Here is a 16,351-nt window from a genome sequence, read left to right on the forward strand (position 1 = left end):
CTGCAGCAAGATGACAGTTCAATAAAATCATTTGATCTTTGGACACTTTGTTAAGGCAGGCAGGAAATTGAGTCAAACATATTTAATTATGAATTTTGTTATGTTTGAACAGGAGCAAACTGACTTATTTTATATAGCTCACACATTAGTGAGGAGAAGACGAAGGAGAATACAAATCCAAAATTTCCATTCTTATAAACAATAGTCACTTCTGCCAGACCTTTCTATGGGTTGTGCTTTTCTGCTTAGCAAACCGCTTAGCAAAAGTATGAAAAAAATTAAATGCTACCTTCTTGGAATCCATTATAATGTTAAGCTGCTAACAAGGCAGCAAGTGGCAGATTTCTGATCATTGCTCTTTCTCAGTAATTAATAATTGGTTTCCTTGTGTTAAACCCCAACATTGCATAATTGCTTCTTTCCATTTTACTTAATCTCTATTGCACAATTTATCTATATCTCATTTTGAGAATGGCATGACTTCCAAATCAAGTTACTCTTTTTTTTTTTCTCCATAGGAAACAAGGAGAACATGTACAAGAGTGATCAAAACAAGTCTGTTTTGAAATCAAATCTAACTGTCATAAATAACAGATAAGCAAGATATTCCAACCCTGACTGAAACTGTGTTTAAATTCAACTTTTAGATGCAAAAGGTAGTACCTATAAAAAACCACTACTGTTTTGAAATAAATGTCATACAAAAGAAATAGTGAGTTAAAAATATTAAATCTCTTTTGAATCACAGATCTTTAGGGACCAAATAAAAATTTTGCTCAAATCAGCTCATTTATGGGAAGTGTCCCCTTCATCCCTAAAAAGCTATGGTACTGGAATTATCTTGGCCATCAAGGCAAGCAAGCTAATGTTTTAGTTTGATGTTGTGAAGCGTTCAGCTGTAATGCTAGACAAGACTTCACCACCCTTCCTGCATCTTCTGCTGGTTAGATACTGGAGGGTGATGGCAGCAATACCACAGGCTGAAGCTGCTGTTTAACACTTCATAATATCAAACTGGAGCCTCAGCTAACATGGCTTTGCTCACATTTAGGCTCAGGCTCAGGGCATGTCCAATGACAGTTTCCTGTAGATCAAATGATATCTGGTAATGGCAGATTCTCCAACAGCTTGTTTGTGTCTGAGCTTTTGTTAACAATATTTTCTTTCCAAAAACAATTACGTAATGAAACCAGCCAAGCAACGGTGTGTTACAGCCTTCCTAAATCAAGGTGGACAAATAAAATAATAACAGCCCTTCACACAAAACTACTGGCTACATTAACATCTATTACTTTTTTTTTTCATATTCTGATGAGCCAAGCATAAGACTGGATAACAAAGGGACATACAATATGCTTTCTCTTGTTTCAAGTAAAATGTAAATGAAAAATTATAGGCAGTCTGCACATTGTCTCATTTCAGACACCTGTATGTTTTCTATAATATACCAAGTGGTAGAAATGTGTTCTCCCTAAACCATCTATTTTTTTGAGCAATTAACAGAAGTCACTAATATGACACTAATATATTTCCAATAGAATACATAAATATATATTATATATGCTAACTAAGTTGAGTTGAAAAAGCGTGTATTTCATAAAGGAACACTTCAAGACTTCTGATTATAGACAAACCCATCTAATTTACTAATAGAAGACGGATGTCTGGATGCAAACATCTTTAATCCTGTGAATCTTTTACTGTAAGTCCACTGCAATCGTTAAAAATGTGAATTTTTGCTTTTACCAGATAATTTTATAGCTATAGCTTTCCAATTTATTTTACTGAGAGGTTGCAATGAGTTTAATTAACTTTTTTTTTTTTTTTTTTTTTTAAATCCTCATACTACATTTATGGCAGCTTTCTGAAGTAAGATGTAATTTCCTAAACTGCTCCAGTGACAAGGACTCAGCCATTCATGAAAAAGGGTTCAAAGAAAAAAACAGTTCAAAATCTGAAATTTGATGATGGGCTCTCCGTGCAGCAGTGGGATGCTCATCACACCTCGTGTTACAGCAACGCTGCCCGCAGGATGCCACCAGCCATACTGAGATAATGATGAGGTAAATTTCCACATGGGTGGAAATGGTCTGGGCTGTCTTTCAGTTGTACTATGTTGGAATGTCATTTTAATTTAATTGGATTTTTTTTTAAAATAAAAGTTAGAAACCCTTGTTATAAGAGAATGCTAAAGTTGCAAAAAATTGAGCTTTTCCAAGTAAAAAAATAATGCCAGAATTGACACTAAAAGGTAAGTTTACTGTAGTTTCTTCTTGTCTGATGATTGTAAAGCAGTCTTTAATTAAATGACACATTATTCAAGGTCCAAGACCCCATATCACATGTAAAGAATACTGGAACTGCAACTCAGGGAAAATGGTTTGATTATGTCACTGCTATAGTTCCATTATATAAAATTACTCAGGAATGTAATAATGCTTAAGTGCAACAGTGCACATTGAGGCAACGTTGACTTTCATTTTGTCAGTTGCTGATTATTAAGTTCTCTTTGCCAGATTAATATTTTCTTAATATGATTTTTGTTATACAGCAGCAAAGTTATGTATAGTGCCTTACAAAGTAAGAAGAGCTCTTATATTGAGGACCTTAGAATCTACTAATCTAAATATATACATCTGGAAAACTTGTCAAAACCATTAAAAACTAATTGTATTGATAAATTCCTTTAAAATACTACTTAGCATTCTGGAATTCTATTTTATTTAAAATTTAAACTTTATCAAATGACACCGCTTACTTAATGTGAGAGTAATAAGCTGTTACAAAAATCAGGCTGGAGTAACAACACAGATTCAAACTACAGCACTTAAGTTTTCAACACAGAAAATATCTGTTGTGTGACAGCTGTTCTGAGAGACTACTGTTCTATCTATGCAATTACTATAGACGCAACAGGATTGTTACATAATTATGCATACAAAAAGTAATACCTCATGGGATCAAGAATGGAAAAGAAATTATTCATGCAAACAGTTTGTTAAATTATGGTTCACAAATGAAAATTTTGAGAATTTCTGATCCAAAGAGTCTTCCAGAATTTTGAGCTACCCTGCGAAAGTGTATTTATTTATTTATTTATTTAAACTACAGCACTACATTTTGCTTTTGCCAAAGAATATGTAGGCCACCTTACAAAAGCTAAGCAAAGAATTTAACTGATAACATTTTATTAATGCCTTGGACACTACTTAGAGCCTCTTTAGCCTGCCAGTAATGTTATTGGCTGTTGTAAGAATTCTACACAATCGCAACAACTGAATCTGCTGGCTGAAAAGGGAAGTCAACCATTTAAAGTATCACCAGTATCCAAGTGCGAGAAGCAAAAGCACAGTAAGTGCAACATAGTTTAGCCACAGTTACCAGATCTTTGCCTACATCAAATTCTTTTTTACCACAGAAAATATTATAAATTACACCAACCTTCTGTTTGTCCAGTATCTTCATAGCATAATACTGTTCTGTGGATTTATGTTTCACCATCATAACTCTCCCGAATGATCCTGTTCCAAGGGTTTTTTGCCTCTCAAAATCATCTAGGCCAGCAGTATTCTACAGGTACAAGGATATAATGACATTATTTACAATCTAATACCCAAAGACAATTTTAACTGTATGAATTTAATTCATTTATGAAAGAAAATTGAATAAAATTACATTTATCAAAGACAACTATAGCCATCTAAACTGTTGTTATAATTTCATGCCTGTCAAATTTTAATAAGAGATGTTACATTGCACTCATTAAAACAGAAAAAGACTTAACTGAACTGTATCAACATTTCTATCATTTGTCCATACGGATGACACATGCTTAGTAAGAAACATTTAGCCATAAACAGATCATGAATTTAACATGCAGATAAATAACCCCCTCATGCTTTACAAACAAGAATATTAGAACATGCAAAAACCTCCAAGCTCTAGAGGCAGTTCTACATGAGAGTTGTCTGGAGAGCACATCACGGAGTAAATTTTCTCAGATATTCATTACCATGGCATTTAAAATGCTGCTTTAAAAACAACAATGACCCTTCCCCAAAAACCCAAATCCCCAAGTTCAACTTTTAAAAGATTTTTCTCTAACAAGCTCTTTAACTTGCCCCCAAGCCCTATGCAGTAGACTTAATACCCTTAATTCCCCTTAATACCATGGGGGAAATTATTAACAGGATAAATTACAGATGTGCTAACGCTTATTGTTATAAAAAGCCAGCTAAAACATGCCAATAGATTTTGAGTCTTGTCATGTTGATGGTGAACATCATTCTCAGTAAGAGAAAGCTGTTGTTCAGTATGAGCATTTCATCAGCTCAAATCTGGAGAAGACCCGAGAGTCTTTGCTGATGAACTTCAATGACAAAACTGACATTAAAAATGGAAACTCCTTTAAAAATCACATTAAACTTTTTTCTGTTTTCTGCGCTGCTCATTACAGACTGATAACACACTGATAGCATTATCAAAAAAATGCAACAGAGAAAATTATTGAATGCTTAAATGACTGATACCTGAGGGGGGCTTTCCCATTTTCTTAAAAAGTCTTCTTTGGCTTTGGCTAGGAACTCTTTCACTGAAAACATACAAAAAAAGTACATTTTAATTAACGTAATTCATCATGGATGTGATGGAGATGCTTTGTTAACAAAATACGTAAACTTCATTATCAACCTCTTTCTTCAACTCATAATATGCTATTTTCACCATGTGTGAAAGCAAGCACCAATGCCTCTAGAACTTCTACAGTATCTCCAGGTGATCTCTAAGCTTTCTGGAGTAACTACATCATTCTACACAAATTACTTAAACTACACCAGCTCTAGTAACTCACAATACTGTATACGCAAGCAGGCTTTAAGGTGATGTAAGACAGTCTTAATTTGACTGGGAAAAAACCACAAATACCTGACATTTATAAATAGCCATTCCACAAATACAGACTTTTTATCTATTTTTGTTAAATAAAAGTTACATTTGCTTTCAGCAGATTGAGCGTAGTGTCAATCTCATTGCTTTTTCCCCTCATCACCTTTATTTAAAGGCTGTTTGCAAGCTCAAGTACCAAATGGACAGCATTACCGCAAGCAAATACAAAGCACAGGGCTACAACGACACTGCACATTAGGCATGCCCACAGTCAGAGAATATGCATTTTTAATATTGATTTTCCATTGAAATTGAATGAATGTACAATAGCAAAATTCTGGATGACTGTTTAAAATGTGCACCAACATATTTTGTTCAGATCATCTTTCAGCTGTTCTATTTCTCTGAATATCAGTTATCAGCCAGATCAATGTAGATTACTTAATGCACAATCATAAACGGGAGGTGTTTCAGACATTGCTGTGGTTCTGAAAGTCACAGAATCAAGAAGAAAATAGCATACTGTTTTTGTGTTCTCTGAATCATTTCAGATAATACAACGTTAATAACAGTGGATTTTCTGTACTGTGATGTTCTGCCACAAGCAATTTCTAAAAATACTCAGGAATGTGCCAAGATTATTCTGGTCAATATCTAGAAATATGTTTTAGCAATTGTATTTTACCTTCTGACGGTCATAAAAAATTAGGTTTATAAAGGGTTGTAAACAATCATCTGATGAATCAGAACTTTTTTTGTACTTTTCTTTTCAGAGAATACTAGTGTCTACACAGAGAACTTCTCAAAAATTCTCTTCTATTACCAGTACAGTTACAGCAGCAGTAAAAACAATGGCAGCCCTGGAGAAGACTGGTCGTGAATTTTGTTGTTTTCCTTTTTTTCCCCCCTCTGAAGTGTGCTATGGGACTCATCTATCACAAAATACTCAAGGGAGATTTATGGCTCTCATCGTCACTGGCTCTGATGGAGCAGCAAATATAATGGAAATTTCAGAAAAATTGTCAAAAGTTCTGGCAGACCTCAAGGTTAGAAAAGTGTTTAAAGCATGATATCCACTCAGTAATTTTATTTTAAGAGAAACAAGAAATATCAGAGAGGAGGAACATATTTATTACCCTAAACTTATGGTTAAGTAGAGTAAGAAAAACATAGTTTATATCAAAAGAACTATTTTAAATTGGTATTAAAACTCACTGAGAGTTAAAAATATTTTAGTAGGTAACCAGTAAAAACATTTGACATATTTATCCCACGTGGGGAAAATATTTCCATTGTTTTTAAATTATGGGGGTTACTCGTGTAATGACTTTTAATGATCCTAATTTGAGAAAAGGACAGGATTTCCTGTGGCATGAAATAATTTCTCAACACAAAAAAGGGAAGCTAACAATGTCCAAACTCAGGCCTGATGATCCTTCTTCCATGAAGAGAACACAGATGACTTGATAAAGCGATGACTACTGATAAAGTTTTTAAAACATCAATTTATGTCAAAGTAGCATGAACATTATTTTCTCTTCATGACAAGAAAAAACCTAAGATGATCATTAAGATTACCAAAAAGTGAGCCTTCAAACTTAAGCAGCTGTAGCTTAGAAATGAATGTTAACTTTAACACTATATAGTACAACCAAAACATGAAATAATTGGTCTCTTTTTTTCATGTTACTACAGTACATACGTCTTAAGTATGCCTCATGCTATCTCCATTGTTCATATAAATAAATATTTGAAGTTTCCACATATTCTGCACTGAAATATAATTATTCAGTGTTTATAAAAATATACAATGACATTTACATGTAGTCATCTTTGTCTCTGTTCTACTTATGGAATTAAAGAACGCTGTTTATCAAAAAACTGCGATCCAGCTGGAAATATTCAAATTGTGCAAGCAGGAGAAAAATCTCTCATTTCTAGAAAATCAACAAGCCACAAGCTCTCCTTTAACAAAACTTCTACCTTATTCTACTTTACTTTCGCTCTCTTTTCTTAGAGAGCAGCATTGAACACGTATTTTCAAAATAAAGCTACCTAATGGCAGTCATTAATCTTAAAATTGCTATCTTTTAAAAACGATTTCATATTCTGTGGTGTGTTTTATTAGAATTACATTTTCTTCCTAATGAGAAAGTAGGTCAAATTGTGCCTGGTTCTCATTTTCAGAGGTCACCTGGGCTCCTATACCACAACACAATTCAGCAGGTGATTTCAAATAGACTTTAGGTAATTTCAGTGCATACACTTCAGTAACTTCTGAAAATAGGACTTAGAATTTGAAACAGGACAGGTACTTTTGAAAATTATAACTCAATCACAAAACATTAGCTCTTACTACAGGAGAACACATTTCATTTCTACTTTTCAAGCACAGAATCAAAATTTATGCCAACGGGGTAGTAGTGGCCATTGGTATTATTGTAATGATGCAAATAAATACGTTTATTAGATGATGACTTAGAAGTTTTCCTCAAGTGCACATTTTTAGCCACCTCACATTGTGACGATGTGACTGTTGTTTGCTTTTCTAGTCTTTAAACTGTTCCTAGCATCTCTGACTTTGGGCACTAATGAATGAATGAGCATACCAAAAGTCTCTATAGGTTCCCCAAGGGTTTGCAGGAACATTCACCCACACAGATGAGATGATGAAGAGAGGAAAGAAAGAGAAGAAAAAAAAAAGTTTTATGCATTTCCACAACAAACACATAGAAAACACAAATACATTCCACCCTTTCCCCTCCCCACTCAAGAATGGACCCTGTAATAAACCAGCCCTTTCCCACACAGATAGAATGACTCATGCTAAATCACAGAATGTTTGAGCAAAGAAAAGAGGAAAAAAACCGAAAGGCAGCTAAATTCAGTATGAAAAAAAGATGATGCATCACAGAAATAAGCACAGCTTACAAAACTTCAGGAGATCAAGTTGGCATCTTTAATAATTAATCGATTCCAAGACACACACATCCAAGGAACTGTTGCTAACAAAAGTGTATCTATCTTCATCGCAGCATGCTGGATCACAATAAAACCTGTAATTGGGTGATCTTCCCACTACTTAGCACTTTGTTCCAAAAGACAGCATGTGTGAATTGCATGGCATGTGGTGGATAGCACAGAAATGGCAAGCAGTCTCCAAAAAAATTTCACAATCGGATTTCAGTCCCATTACCCAACAGCAGCAACAAAACCCCTTGAAAAGTCTAAACTGCACAGCTGAAGTTGCTGTATGCAAACTGGAATGCATACAGAATCCTGTACGGTCACCATACAAGCATGATTTAATTTTGTAAGAATGTCAAAAAAAGAACCCAGGAAAGAGATGTTGATATACAGGTTCCCATAAACACTGAAGAACAAGGATCACTCATATATGGCTGAACAAAGTGAAGATGAGGATGCAAGTAGTATATGCAAAGACCAGCAAACAGACCCTGTTCAGACTGGTTTCACTGGTACAGCAGACGTTGGAGCACAGGAGGCTAAAACTAAAGGAGGAAAAGCTGTTGCTCAAGAAAAGAAGGTACTGGAAGGAGAGAGCAAAGCATGAGTAACAGCACTGGCACAATGAGAGCCACAGCAGTGGTCAAAACAACTGGATGCATCAGGAAGGACACTCGCTGGAACTGGAGAGGATGCACCAGTAGTCCAGAGATTAGGTAAGCACAAACACACAGTACAAACCTAGCTCTTTGTGACCAGCAAGAGCAATTGTTGGCAGGAGAAGCAAGTTTTATGCAATGCAAACACCCAAAGCATATAGTAGGAAATCTGGGGAGATTCAGAAAAAAGTAGTAAGAAATGGGGTAATGGCTGAGGAGTCACAACTGAAAAGGCTTCAAGCAGTTTTATAACTTCTGCCTGCTGCAGTTCAAACCCTGGTCAGAAGAAATGCTACAGGTGCACACACAGCTGGACAAGATATAAGCTATCCCCTTGTGTATCACAGGCGGCCTGAGACTGGGCCTGCGGAGAGCTGTACTCAGAACCAAGGCAACATGGTGACAAGCAGGAAAGTCTGCTGGAAGAGATTTCTAAGGGAAGTGGAACTCAAGATCCAGAGGTTCCTAGGTAATACCAGCATACAAGGAGATATTAAAAAAACCCAAAACCTAAAACCAAAACAACAAACAAATTGAAAAACTCTACCACACACAAAACCAAAAAACCCCTGAACCCACCCCCAAACAGCACGAGATTGTTATCTAACAGTCTATTCACACAATGCACAATATTTTTGTTTGTTTTATCAATTAACTTTTTTATGAAAAGTTAGCAGGCTTATAAAATATTTGTTAACAAAGGGTATGAGTACTATAGAGAGTACTCTGGCCTAAAACACAGTTTAAGAGCAAGTGAATCAGAGGAAAGCTCCTGAAAAAAATTAAAAGGGTTGGGACCTCTCAGTTGCAGGGGTGCAATGACAGCAGAGGGAAAGGGGTCACAGATGGAGCAGTCCTGAAAAGTTACCATGAATTACTTTGCCTTTCTCCCACCTCCCACGTGCACTGTATTTGTTATTCTCAAGCACATCTCCCACAAGAGCCAGCAAGCCAGAGTTTGGGTTTTTTCGGGTGGGGAGTGGGGGGGAATTATTTGGATAGGATTCATGGCAAGAAAGCAAGAACTAAACTGATTAAGTCTAAACATTGGGCACCACTACAAACCCCCATCTGCTATGCTAAATGCCAATCTCTGCTTGGTATTTAAAATGCCCTTTATCAAAATACAATTCAATTTTTGTTCCAAAACTGTAATATAATCACTTGAAGTCTGGAATTAAATGGGCTATTTAATTAAATCTCAAAATTTCATTTAATGGAAAAATGAATATGTATGAAGAGATTCTGGTAAATATATATGTATATTTCATTTTTATAAAAACAAGATTTATAGCCTTAAACGTTGTTGAGATGTATATAGATGCCTCAGTGAATCCTGTGGTTATGGTACCACATTTCAGAAGCAAGTGAGAAGCGTACAATTCAAGTTCTAAGCCCCATTCTTACACCATTAACCTGTCGTCTTAAATTTCTTTAAAATTCTCTTTTGATTAGCAGGAATAATATCACAAGGCTTACAACAAGATTTCTCTGCCCTAGTAAGTGTTTGAAAATGAACACAACTAAGCGTTAAATATTATTATACGCTTGGAGGAAGTAGTGTGAGCACCAGTTAACATTTTAATAGCTGGGAAACACTTCAAGACACAAACTAAAATGGTATCATTGAAACAGACCGTCAACAAGAACGAAATACTTTGTTTCTCACAATATGACAACAGTGGGGAAAAAAAGTCCAATGCGATATAAGCCTGGTACAGGGCAAGTCAATTTTGTCTTAACACTGCAGTATTAAGTGAGACACACTTACTGGCCCCTCTTGTGAAAAACTGACCAGCTATGATTTTGTCTTGTTTCTGCTCTAAGAGTTGCAAAGTCACTAAGGCTAGATTAATAAACTCTGCATCAATTTAATATCTCATTTATCAAGTTTTTGACTTTGAGAGCAAGGTTTTGATCTTATATTTCTGTTTAAACACCAATTATGATAAAAACAGGTGATGCAGAGCAAACTAACTTACCAGCTGCAATGGATAAGAACCTTTCTTCAGTTAAAAAAAAAAAAACAAACAAATAAAAAAACTCCAAAAAACCCAAAAATCAAAACATACGGAGCAGTTCTGAAAGAGCCCACTTGCTGGAATACAAACCCTTAAAGTTCTTAGTAAATGAATGATCATGCAAGAATTATTAACTGTATACAAGTTTGCTATTAAAATGGAAGTGCTAATAGTCTAACTGCACACTGTAAACACTTCTGTGGAATACTGGGAAGGACTGGTAAGAAGTGCAGAAGAGAAGGGCATGAAAAAACCACGGAGAAAAAGCGAGAGGAACGGGATAAACAGTAAATTAAGACCAATTACAGCTGCAGTGCATAAAGACTAGAAGAGAGCACTAGAATCTGATCTTTGGGGGAGCACATTCAGGAATTAATTACAATGTGCAGCAATTGTAAAACACAAATTGTTCTTATCCATTACAACTCAAAATTTGGAACACAAGCAAAATCTTATTTTAATCCTGTCCATGATTTTGAAGTCTTGAGCTAGGCAGTATTTTGTCAGTTTTATAAAAGCAAATTTGCAACAGTTAAGACCTCTGCAAAGAGCCCAGCTTTTCTTCTTTTTTTTCTTTTTTTTTTTTTTTTAATTTCAGTTTTCAGTGCTACAGGCTACAATGTTAAGCTATAAATTAAAGCTGAAATCTTACTTAACGTTCACCTCTTTACTTGGCTGGCTAGACAGCAACAGCCTGCACAAGACATGTGACAGATTTAGACAAACCAAAACAGGAGCCAGGTTTTCAGCTATCAGAGATAATACCTATCTTTGTTTGTTGAATCCTGAGCAGCAGATACTCTACTGCACACAACTGCCACAGTCAGACTGACTTCCTTCTTCCATTTTTATTAGAGATAATAAAATCAATTTTATTTTCAAATCCAATTTTCAGTCTTTCCCCCTTATTCTTTTTCTTAAATCGTAAAGTACTGGTCCAAACAGAGGAAGTGAACCCTGCTAATGCCAAAAGCACAACATAACAGAGACCACTCTGGGGAGACAGGACCAAACCCAACTAACAGAGTCACTTAAAATGTGAATCCCTGAAATTCTGTTTAAAAAACCTCAAACGTATAATGTAAATCAGTAAATTTATTCAGTCACAAACACAATCAAGTCTTGTGCTAGCTCTGCTCAGCAGAGTTGTACATGCATATATGTCCCGATTCAACAATTTTCCACCAAAAAACCAAGATGAGATAAAACCTCTGCTTTCTTAACATAAAAGAGAATCCAGACCCAATGCTCATCAAAATTTATAAACGAATATACTTCATTAAAAAAAGTGACTCCTCCCTCAAGACACACACACAGATAAATGCCAAAAACCCTGAAACAACCAACCAAAACCTATGAACCAAGCTGGGATTTATTATTCAAATCCTAAATTATTGATTATGTGCACAACTTCCTCAATGCAGACAAGCAGAATAGCTTCATCTGAACATCCACGCATGGGACATGACCTGAAGACTCCTGCAGATTCCTGGTGGGTGAGAGCTGTTCCATCCCTTTGGGTATTTTGGTCCTTCAGGGCGGCACCTCTCTTTCTTGCCCAAGCTTTCCTTTCAAATTACAGCGTTATTAGCAACCTTTTGCTGATTGATTAAAATTAATTTTTTGTTCCAGTTCTCTGAACCGACCAGTTAGAACTGTCACCCAGTTAGTTCTGGAATATGTTAAAACTAAGCTTTGGCCTAAGGAAAGGAGCCTCTCTCTCGTACCTTCTTCCTGCCCTTGAAGTGTTCACTGAAGGGAATTATTCCAGGCTGCTGGAGACGACACATTTGTAAACCTGCTTCCTCTCTTGCAACAATCCACATGCTTTGAGGCTTAAAAGTCCCAAGAAATAGCAATTTGGTTTGTTAGGCTGCAGTTCAGTGTTCAGTATGGGCTGGTATAAATACAAAAAATCCCAGTCCTGTCTTTCCACAGTCACTCGTTCCTGCCTCTCTATCACGACCTTCCTTGAAAGAGCAAAAGCATCCTTGTGGCCGACTGCCAAGCCAGGTCAGGGAATTAGGCCAGATTAAAAAGTAATGGACAGAAGGCAGGGGAGGACAAGGGAAGATAATTTTAATCCACAGCAGCTCCCAGTTCTTTTCATCACATGAATGCTTCTCCTGGGGTGAGGGAAGGGAGAAGTGGGGTGGAAATGGGCAAATGTGGGGCAGGAGAACTGCTCCTTTTCTGAAGGAGTGCCAGTTTGTGCTAGTGTAACGTGACCATGAAAGTACGGCATTGGACTACTGAAAAGGTTTCTGAGAAATAATTCTAATTTTAAGTTACTAATTTTCAATTATTGTATAAGTTCATTCTATTAACTTAAAATTTCAAATTAATAAATTATAAGTTAAATACAATTACTTTCAAATGCAGTACTTAACACTCCCTACATATAAAATTAGTTAATACAGAAAAGGTTATGTGAAGAAATCTTAACCTGTAAAATCCTCAATTATCACACTTTGATGTGGTTTGCAAGCATTAGGAATTAAGCTTCATCTGTGCAGTAACACCCTCTATAGTTGTAGCTGAACTTTATCCAGCAAGTAATCTAAAATGTTGCAACTACCACAGGACCTATAGCGTAAAAGACCACCTTCCTGTGTGAAATAACACAGGTATTACTTTACAAAGAAAATTGAAAACTGCGCGAAAATTGTGAAAATTCTAACACCTCTTGTTTCTGCAGCGCATATATTTCCATGGTTACCATGGGGGGCGGGAGGGGAAGAATACATTTTAAGAATGAGCTCCAAGAATAAAATTTTCTAGGGCACTACTATAAAATATCTTGTAAATGTATCACATTCTTGAGTAAAGGTTTTTAGCAAATTCTAGTAGTTAAATACAAATATACAAAATAATCAGATTTTCCTCTTACAGTCAAAACCACATACCAAGCAAAATGTTTACGGCACCTGCTACAGTTTTCCTCTGGTTAAGCTACCCACCCCTCTGCACTGTTAAGATACTGGCTAACTGGCTAGCACCAACTTTCCTCTCCATATTACTGCCCCACCTTCCCTCTTTGTAAAAGTTCAGTGACTAAAGAGGATAACATACTACTGGGCAGCTATCACTGACAGTATGTTTTATAGTCAGATTATTAGAAACAGTACACACAAATCTGCAGGTAGTTGATCTGATCTGCTTATGCACTAACAAATTCCCTGCAAGCAGGCAATGCCTCTCATAATACTAGATACACTCATGCACAAATACCCTTTTCTTTAGAAGTAACCCAAGTTTTACTAAACTCGTTTCTTCCTTATACTCCAAACTAAACAACTGCAGGGGCTGTTCACTGTATGGATGCATTTTACAAGTTACTTGAAAAGAGCAACTCTTGTGTTGCTTTTTCTTTTTTCAAATATTTCATACAAAGCATCAAAATAATAGTAGATACACCAATCTTGGTTTAACTACACTCATGTCTAAGTCCGCTTCCCAAAAAGCTACTTTGTCCCAGCCCTCGCATTAACAGAACTACACAAATTCTCATATACATGCGCTGGGATCAGTAAGACACATCTTCACAGCTGTCAGGGTAAATCAGCAAAACAGCTCTTCATATCTCTGCAAGATTTGAGCTTCTGACACATTGCTATACTGACATATCTCCCACAGAACACACTTTCAATATTTACAGGAAAGGGTTGCCTGCAGTAACTGGCCAAGCAGGAGAAGTTCATTTATAACCTTAAATAGCAGAGAGACTGACTTCCTGAATAAGGAAGTCTTATGTAAATAAACACATTTCACAATTCAACACATGAGTGAACAACAAGTTTTTGTTTCCCTCAGGATTAGGGCAGGCAAAAAGTAGGTAAGAGTGTTTACTATCCATTCTGATAAAGAATGGGACTGTAGAGAGAAACTGGTTAAAGTCAGTGCTTACTTGGATAAAAGGCAGGCATAAAACTTGCACAGAACTGAGTTGCAAATCCTGCAAAAAAAAAATTTAAATGAAAAAACCTAAACCACATCAATTATTAATGGGCTGGAGTATCTGTCAGCAACTAGAATGAATAAAGGAAAACACCAAAAACATTATTCAAGCTACAAAACTGCCCGTAAGAATCTCAATAATTAAAGCTGGGAAACTCCTGTTGCGAACTTTGGCCTGCAGCAGCAGTACCAGCAGCAACTCTTAGAGGAGCCAGCAACAAATAATTATATAAACAATTTGAGATGTAAACTAAAAACCAAGGAAAGAAGAAAATCTTTCTTGTAACAAAAGTAACAACAGGGACTAGAGTAAGTCACAGTTCAAGAGATGCAAGATTACAACATACCAAATACTTCCTTTCCTTTGGAAGAAGCCTCAATTTTATTAAACTCATTTTTTGCTTATACCCCAAACCAAGCACCCTGAGGGACTGTTCACCGTATGGATGCATTTTAAGAACGTCAGTGCAGCAACTCTTGTGTTGCCTTTTCTTTTTTCAAATATTTCGTACAAGAATCAGAACAAAACATGAACCCACGTCAACACCTAAGAAATTACCCTAGTCTGCTGTCAGAGGCTAACGGGTAACACTGGGGAATTTTTGAAAGGAAGAAACCATTAGTCCCATGAAACGCATATAGGAAGATGTACAGTTCTGGCACCTGGAAATTCCATGGCATCCTTCCATTTTCTATAGTGTTTTCAGCAGTGGGAATAATTAGTTACTACTTGTTGTCCCTTGCCCTTAAAAGACGTTTCCCAATGCACGTAACTAAGACATCTACGCTATCTCCCTTCATCCCCGCTCCCGAAACATTCCTATTCTCCAGTGTACACAAAGCTGAACAATAATTCAGCAGAGTCTATCAGTATTGCTCACACTCTTTCCTCATACTGCTCCATCTGTCTCCACACACATTTAGTAACTACTAACTTACGAGTGTAAATGTCTGTATCAGCAATTACCTCTATTGGCAGTATTTGAAAGTACTCGCCCAATCATGTACTTGGTGATACTTGGGAGTATTAAGCCTATTCCTAGTGAAACAGAAAATCTATCAGAGTAGCACCTTTCAGTACTGGGAGCTGGGGCTATTAAAGTTACTTGGCCTTCCAGTTTTATCTGTTCAAGAATGTTCTGCTGTTCAAAACAAAAACCCTAAACCAAAGAAATAGAAAAACAGTTTTTCCAGAAAAAAAAAAAATCATGTAACTGGAGCTCTCGGGGGGTGGGGGGGGCAGGCCAATTGTACTTGCAACTGAAGAAAATATATCACTTTTTCATCGAGGTTTCACTTGCATCTTGGCAATCTTTCACAAGGAGAGCATCTGATTTTATCCACTGACAGGGTGTAAAGTAACTCTGTTGCAGCAAAGACAACCACAAAGGTGCACTGAAAAACTGAAGTGGTTTAAATGGGGAAACATTTACAGTGAAGACTTAATCTAATACTCACTTGGTAGAGCAGGAGATAGTCACCTTTCACTTGTCAAAATTAGACTTCTCATTTATAGATCTTTTTGACTGAGAACTGACACTTGGTAAAAGCTGCAGCTATTTATTTCTGTTTTTAATGGAACCCTATTTATTTGTTTTTAATGGAACCCTATTTATTTCTGTTTTTAATGGAACCGGGAGCCTGGATGTCAAGATGAATGAAATCTACAGATGCAAATTGCAGAATAAAGCCCCAGGGAAAAGAAAACAAAACATCCCCCCCCCCCCCAAACCCAACCACAAACAAAACAACACACCTGTAACCTCTTTTTCACCTAGTTTGTAAGAAATTTATTCCTTAAAATGACTCAATCATATCAGAATACCAAAAAAACCCCACCACCCAAGCAGCAAAATTCAAAAT

At 36.3% G+C, this 16,351-nt stretch overlaps 1 protein-coding gene across 2 annotated transcripts in view; it reads right to left on the reverse strand.

Moving 5' to 3' along the window:
* The window catches only part of PRKACB (protein kinase cAMP-activated catalytic subunit beta), a 74,008-nt gene that overhangs the window by 14,262 nt on the left and 43,395 nt on the right, over positions 1-16,351 (reverse strand). For both annotated transcript variants that reach the window (XM_050900971.1, XM_050900970.1), the window contains exons 2-3: positions 4,530-4,591; positions 3,442-3,570 (exon numbers count right to left, since the gene is read on the reverse strand). In XM_050900971.1, the coding sequence (XP_050756928.1) occupies positions 3,442-3,570; positions 4,530-4,591 (191 nt within the window). The remainder of the gene's footprint in view (positions 1-3,441; positions 3,571-4,529; positions 4,592-16,351) is intronic.

This window comes from Gymnogyps californianus, chromosome 8 (assembly GCF_018139145.2).
Source record: "Gymnogyps californianus isolate 813 chromosome 8, ASM1813914v2, whole genome shotgun sequence".
Lineage (NCBI taxonomy): Eukaryota > Metazoa > Chordata > Aves > Accipitriformes > Cathartidae > Gymnogyps > Gymnogyps californianus.